Below are 12804 nucleotides of genomic sequence, written 5' to 3'. Positions count from 1 at the left end.
ATCCAAACAGTCACTCCATTAGCCGAATTATTCCCCTGTGCAGTTTCTCCATCTTCCCCCCTCCCTCCTCCCTCCCTCACTCTCTCCTGCTTCCACTCTTTTCCATTTCCACCTCGTTTTTTCCGGTGACATATTTCTCTCAAACAGCAGTTCTGCTAAATGAATTCATAAGTCAGGGAGAAAGACATCAAAGCGAAGCATTGTCAAGGTAAAGTGCTGATGAAGTATACTGTTTCTTTCACTTTGCTGCTATGAGAAGGCATACCTCCACCGTGTATTATCTTTGATCACATCGCTTCGTACTGCTCTGTTTGGTACCAGCAACAGAAATCCCACTTCAGGTGAAGGTCTACAGAAGCCTTTATAATAAAAAAGAAGGTCTTCCACTTCCCACTGTGGTGAGTCTATGTCTCTTTTCATGCTCCGGGGATGGATCAAACTTCAGCAGAGACATCAGGCTAAGCTGTAGCTTCTTGTCGTCTACTTCTACTCTTTTGTACATTGTTGCAGAGACGACGGTCAGTGGCCACAGGGGCAGACAAAGAGCTTGTTGATGCCAAGACCGGGGTCCCTGACCTTGTCTTTGTATCACTAACACTTTGTCACTCTGCTGGAGGGGGGGAGAGAGAGGGAGAATGCAAGAAGAAACAGCAGAGAGGACTAAGCAGGGTCAGACTGCGATGCTCACAGGAACATCGATATGACAATGGCACTGACCCCGTTTCTTCGTGACTCATCACGAGAACATACCCATCTAAGCATGTCACTATCTGATGCTGTAACGTGGTGGGAGTTACTCAACAGGGCTTATGTCTTATATGAAAGGGCCTTATGTAGGAAATTTATATAGGTGATCCAGATTTAATAGAGCGATAAAATGAGGAGACTGGAGTGAGAGACACACTTTCACACAGTTTGGAGGTGGAACCGCTGACCCAAATGCATTTAAATTCAACGGGGGGTGAGAGAAAAGAAGAAAAACATACCCAGAATGAGAGTAAAAGAGACTGAGAAAAAAAAATAGAACAGTGAAGTGAGATAATAAAGCAGCAAGCGGAGAAAAGTGAGCTTAAGGCATTTGTTTTTATTCGAGATGGAATATATTGAGAATAACACAGCTACTGTATATACTGTTTCTTCAGGAATAAAAGTAGTTAATAAAAAATTACCCCCGCAGCCATGTTATCCCTCTGTTAGTCAAACCAAGTCCATTCTTTATCACAACAACAACACAGGCATAACACATTTATACTTTCTTAATGTATTTCAAGCTTCCCTTTAATAAATCAAACACACAATGCAATGAAAAAGACTGGCATGAAATATGTACTCCACAGCAAACTTATGGTCTTATTATACTTTTAATGTACTTTTAATGCACTATCAGTGAGTATTCACAGGAAATGATGCAACACATACACTTATAAAGCTAATTCAATATGCACCCTTCCCATATCAGTGCAACATATGAGTCAAGGTTAAGAGAAAAAGAACTCTCAAAAACCACCATGCAGACTTAAAAAGTATTTGTTCTGGGGTATTATGTTTATAAATTCTAGCACAATGTGGTGCAAAAAGATTTTAAGAAGCTGCGCACAGCTGGATACTATTTCAAACTACTAGTGGGTGGTTGTGAAACAGCTCCAGAAACACTTCAGAAGATAAGGCATGAGGAGCTGTTAAATATTTAGTGGAAACATTTTGTTGTATCTTTGTTGGATTCTAAAATCTTAGCTTGATTGGCAGCTGATAGCCTTTTGAATGTGATTATGTCAAATGGTTAAATAGTTTAATATCTTGCTTTCAAACTTCAAAGTGCCCCAATTATGAGAATAAGACAGAGTATGGTGTTTTCAGCATTAAAGGCACAGTGAGGAGTTTTCATGTTGTGTTGATTCTAATGACCCATTTGGACAAATCGGTAGTCTTTCCAGGATAAAGACTGCATTTCCCATGAGCACCATCACCCCCTGTAGTAAAGACGTGACTATTGCTAAAGCGTGCATTTGCTGTGGGAGCAAATGAACAATTTAGTCCTATTTTTCTTTGCTCAAGACAACTTTCTGCAGGATGCAGAGTGATGAAGTAATGTATTGATTTGTTGCTACGTAAAATTGTAATGTAACAACAGAACTTTCCAAATTCTGATTTATTGATGTTAGATGACCAGACTTACTGGTTTGACATTACTCATCATGGTGTCATGTGAATTCTGGTGTTCTAATATACTGTATGTTTGAATAACGTGAACACCCCTGCATCAACATTAAATCCTACACTTGGCCATTTTGGTCTTTTACCTAGCAAAGCCCTGGTTGTAGAGTTTTTCTAAAACAATACTTCAACAGAAAACATACTTCCTTTTGAGAATCCTTCTCCAGTATCAGCTGTGAGTACAAAACATTCTGTAAAAAGAAAATGATATAAAGAATAACAACTCCTCCCGCTGCTAGCTTACTTTTCGAGGCCAAACTTTACGGGCAGAGAAACTTCAGGGGGAGTGCCAGATATTGACAGGGTTTTTTTTTTGCAGAGATTTCAACTGGTATGCACTAAAATTCAGTATGAAGTATCAACCAATCCGACTTTATTTATAAAGCACTTCTCATACAATGACATTGTAGCACAAAGTGATGTACATAAAAACAACTTAAAATACAATCAATTAAAAAATAAAATAAAAAAAAAAATTTATATATATATATATATATATATATATATATATATATAAATAAAAATAAAAAGACCTTGAGTTTCCTTTTAAAAATGTTTATGCTCTATGCAGCCCTCAGATCTTCAGGTAGGGTGTTCCACAGGCGTGGGCCATGATGATAAAAAGCTGCCTCACCGTGGGTCTTTGTTCTAGCTTTTGGTGAATTAAAAGTCCACTACCCAAAGACCTGAGGGCTCTCACTGGCTCATATGATAAAAGCAAATCTGATAAATAAGAAGGGCCAAGACCATTAAGAGATTTAAGAACCAATAAAATAATCTTAAAATCTATTCTAAAAGATACTGGAAGCCAATACAGATACCTCAAAATGGGTGTAATGTGGGCTCTCTATCTGGTCTTTGTCAGCATTCTAGCAGCGGTATTTTGGAGCAGCTGAAGCTGAAAGATGTTCTTTTTGGGAAGACCAGAAAGAAGAGCATTACATTAGTCAATTCTGCAGGTGATAAAGTAATGAACTAGTGTCTCTGCATTGGCTTGAGAGAGAAACTGACGCACTTTGATAATGTTTTTCAGGTGATAAAAAGCCTTTTTTTGTTAACTCTCTAGAAATCACCAATCTTGGTGCTGATAAACTCATTTTACTATACAGGTCATGAAGAGGCATCAGTTTCAGACAGAGACTTCTTTAAAACCAGTTAAAACTCCTCACAGCGCCTTTAAGAACACATATAGAAGGATTGAATGTATTTATGATATTATATTTTTATAGATCTTCCTATAGATGTTTCACCACCAACTACAATATATGCACGAGAGGATCCACAGCAACCCTAACCATGAAGCCTTTTTAATATACTGACTGATTTTTTCTCAGTATACTTAATGCCGTTTTGGATGTTGTCACACTACATGCATAAAATCTGCTTAGAATCAAGGTGTGGAAGGATTAGGACACTTAAAGAGGTGCAGATGCCTGATTTTACTGTTTCCTCCGTCTCTACGTTTTGTTGTCTGAGTGTGTGTCCACCCCTCAGGCCCTCCCTGATTCTAGCTGTCAGAGAGAAGGAGAGGCTAAACTTGGTGAAGCGGAGAATAGAGCAAGGCACATGTCAAATATGAGAAGATCTTGAGTAAACAAAGTATAACACAGAGCAAAGCAAAAATCGTCTCTCATCCCGTCACCGTCTTTCACGCTATTCCCCCCCTCTCTCTCTTTCTGTCTCTTCCTCTCCTGCTTCCCCACCTTTCTTTCTTTCTCTCTCTCTCTCTCTCTCTCTCTCTCTCTCTCTCTCTCTCTCTCCGTCTATCTTCTATGCCACATTTGCAATGTTTTATCTGTCCCTCAGTAATTCAGCAGAAAACATTGTGCACATCAGCAGGACTTGTAATCAGTCAATCACCACTGCAGTAAAACTACATGAGCAGAATTGAAATGGGCGATAAAAGCAGTAGTTCTTGAGATTCTTCATACAGCCAAGTACCAAAGCATGAGAAATCTGTCAGATAACGGCACTATCCTCCTGAAAATCACTTTGTGGCAGACATATTTGTTGTAAGATTTATCTAAATGAAGCTAAGGCATCATTTAGAAGAAGAAGCACAACAGCTGCACTTCTAAGTCCGGGCCTTCAGCCATTCTTTAACAAACTAGAGCATTAAAAAATTAAAACAGAAAGACAAAAACTACTGTAGCCTGTGGGTGGCTTCTAATAATTGCAATCGACAGGGACAAATTCCCTGCTCTCCTGTGTATGTCAGATGAGCTTATTCCCAAACTCCACAAATCCCCCTGTCCAAACACAACCATATGGTCTCCCAGTTGTTGCGACCAGCTGTGCTACAGTGTATCTTGCATGGTTGCCATGTAGTGTTGAACAGCGCTGACTGACTCCCCCTCTGTTCGGACTTCATAAATCCTCTGCAATGAGGCCAAAACTCACTCAGAGCAGAGCAGCGCTTTCTGCTTGGCTCTTATTGAAATAAAAACTGAGAACAGAGGATGACTGCACGTTGGAATATAATAAATCTAACTTATTACCGTTAAGATTCTATATTCAACACAGTTGCCTCACAGAAAAAGTGACACAGTGCTTTTTGTATAAGGTTTTAATACTTTCTTTGATTTCCTCCTACTTCTAAGAAATAAAAGTCTTGCATACATTGTGACCAAATAGCAACCTTCCATCAGGTTTCAAACCTTTGCCCTGATGTATGATGAAGTAGATTACTATATAGGTTTTTATTTTTATCGACAAATATAATATTGTTCTTCTATTAATAAATAAATGTTGTCCATTTCTGATAAAGCAGCTGCCACTGCTGCATCCACGCTAATGTCTTCATGCGCTGCCATTGTTTCCAGGCTTGCAGTAGCTTTTTGCTCACATCATTTGACACTCATGTTAAAAATACTGTTAAATCCTGTTTTTTCCACCTGAAACACATCTCCAAAATAAGATATTTCCTTTACCCCTCCGATCTGTCCAAAGTCATCCATGCTTTTATTTTTTCTCGTCTTGATTATTGTAATGCACTTATAACAGGTATCAATCAGAGCTCCCTCCACAGACTCCAACTAGTTCAAAATGCAGCCCCTCGGATTAAATGTCCTTGCCAGCTTACATTGGCTGCGAGATTTTTATTGTGTCTATTTTAAGATCTTAATGATTACTTTTAAAATTTTAAATGGACAGGCCCCAAACTATTTAAGCAACCTTTTAACCCCCTATGTGCCTGGGCGGCCCCTCAGGTCTGTGGATGCATCTCTGCTGGTTGTGCCAAGATCCCGCCTTAAAACAAAAGGTGACCGGGCCTTTTCAATCAGAGCTCCAAGTTTGTGGAACTCCCTGCCACTGACAATTAGACAGTCCACAACCTTGACTTCTTTTAAATCCTCACTAAAAAATTTTTTTTATAAGGAGGCATTTCTGCACCCCGAATTCTACAACTTGCTCTGCATTCTGATGTCTTGTTTTGCTTCTGTCTTTTTTCTCCCCTGCTTGCACCGTTTTTTTATAATTCTCTGCTTTTTTGTTGTGAAGCACTTTGTAACCTTGTTAAGAAAAGTGCGATATAAATAAAGTTTATCAACTAAACCACGCCCACAGCTACTGTCTCTTGGCTGATTGGTCCATCCATTCTCTGAGTGGGAGCAAGCATATCAGATTTAAGCTTCACAAGATAGATTTTCCTGATGACAGACATAGAATCTGGCCAATCCATCTGCTTTGCAATGTTAGAAAAATGTCATACCTGCAACAATATTTTGGCAAGTTTGGATGTTATGCACTACTCTTTATGATGAACCTCCTGTCTCTGTGGTAAACAATGACACAACTGAAGTTACAAACTAGCTAATTTAAACGGATGGTTTAGGGATGACTTTGCATCCTTGTTTAAGACACAACATGCATTTAACTGGTGCAATAAGCTACAGGTTGTGGGACTCAAATCGTGTTTATAACAACTAACTAAGCAGAGCCTTTGTGCCAAGGTAAAACAGTATATAACAGAGATGCAATTTAGATCTAAAACCTTGAATTGAAAGAGGCACTGTGTTTAGATTTTAGGCTCTGAAACAAATTAGTTCTGATTTTCTCCAGTCAAACTCAAATGAACATTCCTGAATTTTCTAGCTGTACGGTGCAGAATGCAAAGAGGAATGCTGTATTTAGTGTCAGCATAAAACATGGCTGAACTATTTTTGAAAGTCTCTTTGCTTTGTAGCTGATGTAGGCTGATGTATGACTCTGTGGTTGTTTCAGTAACAACAATTTGTCGTCCATCCTAACAAGCTTGAATGATGGTGGAAGGAAAATGGCTCTGCAACAACTCTGCCAACAATCACTCTGTGCTGCACGGATGAAATAAGAGGAAAAGAGAAGGTTTTCCATTAGGGGCAATTTGGACTCACCTGGTTTGGCGGGAGGAACTCGTGGTTGTTTTCATTCATGTACATGTTGTCACCATCAAACTGTAGAGAAAGAGAGACAGAGAGAGGAATGAGAAAACAGAGATTTTCAGTCAGTCAGTGGAGATACAGAAACAGTGTAACACAGAAGCCTAATGACTGCGAGTCCTCGGCTTATAGACCTCTTTGCTCTGGTGGATGTCAGTAATTACAGTTCATTAGAGACACGTATAATTAGGCCCTGTCAAAGCTCGTGTAACTCGCACTCTTCGTCTCAGCTTGCCTGCAGCATGAGACTGTAAGTGTGCGTACACCTAACTGCTGTGATCCCAAGGGTGTCACACGGCGACAAAGAGTGATAATCACAACACTGAGAGCTCAACACTTGCCCCAACGGCTATCTAGTTAGCGAGTCGCCCAGCAAGTTGGCCAGTCGGATAAAATCAAAGGCAACATTCGCATTATCAAACAGCATATGACAGGTGAGTCAGCCCGCAGTCGACCCAGAAATTGATTTGCTGTGCCGCACGGTTTGCAGCTACAGGAATTTCCAGGGACCTACTTTCTGTGTTTACTTTAGACTCAAAGATAAGTGCTAAAGATGATTTCTGTAGGAGTCACATTTTTTGGGAAGCTGTAGGAGGCTCATGCATCTCAGACTGATCCACATCATGGTGAGGGTTTTCCAAATCTGTAGAATGGAGGTGGTGAGTAAAACATTAACATAGAGGTTGCCAAATTCTTTCATTTTCTAAAAATCCATCATATACAGAACGCTGCTTCTAACCAGACCTAACCTGCTTTTGCAACTCTGCCAACCAGCCAGTGATCAAGCCAGTCTGCTCTCATTCCCAGTACTTTAAATAAGACATTTTTGAAAGCACTAAGTAGTTCATACAAATGCAAAGGCTCCCTTCAGCGACTGCAGGGGACGCACCAGGCTTTTGACTAACTGTAACTTAAATCCAACTGCAGCAGCAATAATTAACAACCAGAGAACCTGCTTTCACTGACCGAGCACGGAGAGAGTTTCTGAAGGGATTTCAAAAGTGAATTCAGAATTAACAATGCATGTAATCTGATAAAGTATACACATGGTAAAGAAGAACAAAATAAACAGATCAAAGCAAAGGATTTAAGAACTGACATTGATAAAGATGGACAGCGTGGTAGCCTCCTAAAAGTAAAGTGAAAGACATAGAGCTTTCCCTGCTGTTTGGATGCAGTAAAGGCCATAAACCACACATCCATGTCCTCCATATTGACAGATGGCACATGGGTCAAACTTTAAAATAGAAATATACTTCTCTTAAATATAACCGCATGTCATTTGTATCATAAATTTGATTCTCATCATGCTGATTTATGCTCAGGCGTTCATTTTCGAGAAGTTTAGTTTTAATGGGGTAATTAACGCCAGCTCTGTTGACAAAAGTGACTCCTGGGACGCTGTGTGCACAGGATTAGCCAAGTACAGGCAATATAAGGTGAGAACACCATATAACTTACACTTGTATCATTATTTTTGTACAGTAGGAGGGGGTGGAGATGCGTTGTCCTTCTTTAGCCTTTTGTTGCACCATCACCATCACCTTTTGTTGTCAGGCTTGACTTTGAAACTAATAAAAAGAGTTTTATCTGAAGATCTCAGGCAGTACATTTGGTCACAGGTGGAGATTAGCTCAGAGATATAGCAAGGTGCCAAACCACACAGGGCCTTAAAAGTGGTAGAAAGCACTTTTGATTTGTGCTGTTGTTTAACCTGCCTCTGTGATGTTTTTGATAGCCCTAACCATGGAGCCATGGAGTTTGATGTACAGTGTCCATTTTGAGAAGAGTCCTGAGAAGCTCTTTCTGACAAGCCAAACAAAAAAACAAAGCCATCAAATGACAAATAAACCTTAACCACAAGCCTGCCATCCAGCTTCCTAGCTAGTGATCAAGCCCACATAGACTCCTTGAGGTGAAAACTGCTGTTAGCACTTTGCACCATGCCAGAAATGGGAGGCTAGGGAGACCCCGCTAATACAGACCTCAGACCTCAGAAACAGCGAGCTCAAGAAGCCTAAAGGAGAGGCTTATAGACTGGAGAAAAGGTGACAGTTTGAGGTTATGGGAACGAGAAAGAGGAGGGTGTACCCCCAAGCTAATGGTAAAGGACTGGGGCAGAGATCATGTGTAAGTGGGAGGTACAGTAGGAGAGATTCTGTAGGTTTGGAGGGATACAGAGAGAGAGGGAGAGAAATAAAAACAGAGGGTGAGGACAGAGAGCATGAATGAAAGAGTCAGGGAGGAGGAGGAGGAGCAGTGGCGATCGAGCCCGTGGTTGTTCTGGCTGTAGTGTGATTAACACTGAGGTCACAGCCAGAGGCCGCAGCTTGAAAGACACATGCGTATAAACATTCACATGCACACACTCACACTCACATTCACACACACTCCCAGAAGCCTTCTCCACTGTCCCGTCTGACACCATTGGGCACCGGCCATTTATGAGGAAACAAAATACACCTCAAGACCGCCAGACGAGGTTACGATGAATAGCCGCTGTTACTGTAAGGTCAAAAGAAGGGATGGATATGTGCCTGTTGCACTGGAGGGGAGGTTTCTCAAGTGGTGGACAGGGCCCAAAATTTAGCCACAATCTTTTAATAGCCATTTGAGCACCAGGTGAAATAAGCCAGCAACTAGATTGACTGTACTATTAGCCAGTTTTCTCTCCAAGTCATCACACACAACAGCTTATTTAGCGGCTTAAGGCAATATAATGGGACACTGAAGATAGACATCAGCTATTTCAATATACAAAACTTTAAGATACTATACCATACAATAGGATACGCTACATTACAATACATAAGGTCAGGATATATTAGCATACGGTATGATGCAATGTAATATGATGCAATGTGATGCAATGCAATACAATACTATACGATACGATACTGTGCGATGGGATGCGATGCCATAAAATTAGGATACAAGATGATACAAGACAATAGGTTAGGATACAAAACAATACAATGAGATGTGATGCAATGTGATACGATAAAATGCGATATGATGCCATGCTATGCCATACGATAAGATATCATACAATATGATACGATCAAGCGGCAACCTCCAGTCTCAAACGATGAAGCCCATGTGGGAGTGTTATAAACGGCAATTCATCGAGAAGCCGCTTGAGGCTGCCTTCAGAAACACCGGAAACCACATAGACATGAATGGGAAAAAGACGATCTTTGCAGCATTAATAAACATGTTTACAGCCTGGTTCAAAAAACGGCTTGGCCCTACAAAGCTAATCTCTCTATCGGCACACACTGTACGGGGGGTGAATTTTTTTTCTAACACGACGGTTCAGAAGATAATAAGATTACGATTTTTTGCCCAAATAAGGACATGAGTGACTTGACTCCCGGTCGGAAATGCAGGCCGCATTTCCAATTTGGCTGCTGCCGTCGATTGGCTTCAAAACAGTGTTCAGGAATAGATGGGTGACGTCACTGATACTACGTCCATATTTTATATAGTATATGGATACGATACAATATGATACAATTCGATACGATATGACACAACATGGCAGAATCTGCTATGATAAAAATACAAGCCATACAATATAATACAATATGATACACTGTATTGTTTTATTTTCTTTAATGGGTCTTTATGATGCCAAGAGACATAAGCCCTCTTCATATGGCAAGTCTGCAACAATATAGCAATGCGACTCTGCCTTTACCGCCTTTGTCCTTTCATATTGATCCAACAAGGGTGTAACATTGGTGATTTCACATTGCAGTATGCGGTTGCAGAACCACGAGAGGTAAACTCACAGCAGAAGCTTCACATACACATATACTCAGACATCCTCACACACACGCAGCACTGTTCTGTCCTGCCTGCTATGGTGGTTCACAGCGATTGCGTCTAGCCTCTGTGACATTCATATTGAAGCAAAGACGTTAGGAGTGTAACTATTGCACATTGAGTGAACAATAAAAAAAGGGTTGGAAAGTTGTTAGCGGCCATGTTTAGTTGGATCTAACACAGGACATTAACTCTTCCCATGTGAGACAAATATAAGCTTTTGTCAACATTTTTTGTAAGTCAAAGGAAAAAAAGAGGTCTACAATGTTGGTAAGCAAACTTTATTCTGAACATGTAACCAGGTTCTGCATGTCTCTTATGTTAACTTGACTCTTGAGCCCTGCACTTGCCAAACTTTACCCTAAAATGATACTGAGTGACATATTTCAAAACCCAGGGACATGGACCACAAGTCCCTGTATTTGATTAATTGGGAGTGAGATTCAGTGAGACAGTTCACATTTTCAACAAGTGAGTTCCAGCCAGATTCCTAGACAATAAAATCTTCTTTAATTTCTGTTTCTATCTCTTAAATGCTACAGTCAGAGCACAGTACAAACCAAAAATAAAAAAGCAATTCCTTGCAACATTGTTCAATTTGAAGCACCAGTGCTCTCTCCACATTATCATTCAGCATCTGATGGAACAGTTACTTTGAGTGCAGCGATTTCTGTCTGATAGCACTATTAGCTAGCTGGAGGAACAATCATTGTATTCTGCAATGAAAATATGAAATCACTGTCTTTACTGCAACAAGAAAATTATTTTACATGCTGTCCTAATCACATGGTATCAAATGTGATGGTGTCTAGGCATAGGTTGTTTTCACACCTGCAAATCCAATCTCTAATAGCAAAACAGAGTAAGTAGAAAACAATTATACAGAATGTCAAGGAGCAAACTGCAGTGTTGCTCCTGAAGCACAATGTGAAGGAGTCACTGAGGGCAGAGTTGTTAGAATAACAAACAATGTCTAAATCCAGGGGAAAGGTAAAAATAACTTTTTCCTGCCTCTTTGCGGTTAGCAAACTGCTCAGTTAAGCTAAGTGTACTGTACAGACGAATGTGGGGACTCAAGCTAACAAATCCGTGCATGACCTTTGGCATGCACTTACCCGATGCCAATTTAAGTTTGATGGCCTGACTCCAAAGAGAATCAACCTGAGAGAAAATGGGGAAATTTTGGAAACATTAGTTCACCTTCTGCACAAATTAGAAGATTCTTAGCCCTGAAAATATGAAGCTTTGGCACATGAGGTATACATTTTGGACACAATCACAGTGATGTCACCTATTTGTTAAGATATTCAATATTTTAGGTCTTTACTGTTACATTCTGGTTGTAGCCATTTTGCTTTTTGTTTTGTTTTTTTTAGCTCAAAGTGACCCTATTTTGTATATAATTAAAGAAACGAAAATTATGACGTAACGGTGAATTGGAACCAGCAACTGAGACCATTAACTAGTTAGCACAATAAATACCGATAAAATTTCAAACAATAGCAATTTAGTCTTGTTGCTTCACGCAACTGTTTTTGCACCCAGTACAGTTGCCCCCTACTGGTCATTTGAAAGAATGCAGGTAAGAGGCACTTCCCCTTTGGTGTTCACTTTTAAACCAACTTTGTCCACTTTCTCAGTACAGTCTATAAGCTGTAGCTCAGCAGGCAATTAGCTTAGCTTAGTATATAGATAAGATCAGGTGGCAATAGCTTACAAATCTGTGTGTTTTAAGGTACAAATTGAAGACTTTGACACCAAACAAGTTAAAAATGGTTAATATTTCTGTCTTCTGTGAGTACTAAAGTCAGAGGAAGACCCAGGACACCTATCTTTATGTTTGACTAATTTGAACCTGATGTCTAAGCAAGAGGTCCAGTTCATCTTTGGTCCCTTCTCTGTTTTTCTTATAACATTTTTACCAAATGGAAGATGCCAAAGGCTCTGAAATATTAGGAAGTAATGTAAGCGTAGATGTGCAGTACTCTGATGGAGAGATTTATTAGAAAAAATGTATATATTTCTTTAATGAGCACTTTAAACAACAATAAAAATGCACTAAGAACAAATGAATAATGCACAAGGCCCTACAGTAATGGTAGATATCAACAGGGAGCTACTCTGTTAATGAACTGTTTTTTTCCTGACATCACAATACATTTTATGACTTTATGATCTTTCTCTCCTGTAAGCTCTCTCATATTATCTTTTAGCAGAAGTCATAACGTGCCTCGTGAACATACGAGCAGTTGATGAGGAGAAAAAGGAAGGTTTGTAAGAGAAGGGCGAGCTGGCCGTGTCTCTCTCTCTCTCTGTGTGTTTGCTTTCCTGAGGCTTTGAGGTC

General features: G+C 39.9%; 1 protein-coding gene across 6 annotated transcripts in view; it reads right to left on the bottom strand.

Moving 5' to 3' along the window:
- Nucleotides 1-12804, bottom strand: part of tox2 (TOX high mobility group box family member 2) — a 154188-nt gene that overhangs the window by 54335 nt on the left and 87049 nt on the right. For all 6 annotated transcript variants that reach the window (XM_034680817.1, XM_034680811.1, XM_034680795.1 and 3 more), the window contains one exon: nucleotides 6588-6647. In XM_034680817.1, coding sequence (XP_034536708.1) covers nucleotides 6588-6647 — 60 coding nt within the window. The remainder of the gene's footprint in view (nucleotides 1-6587; nucleotides 6648-12804) is intronic.

Source organism: Notolabrus celidotus, chromosome 1 (genome assembly GCF_009762535.1).
Source record: "Notolabrus celidotus isolate fNotCel1 chromosome 1, fNotCel1.pri, whole genome shotgun sequence".
Taxonomy (NCBI): domain Eukaryota; kingdom Metazoa; phylum Chordata; class Actinopteri; order Labriformes; family Labridae; genus Notolabrus; species Notolabrus celidotus.
This window is presented reverse-complemented; position numbering and strand designations above follow the sequence as displayed.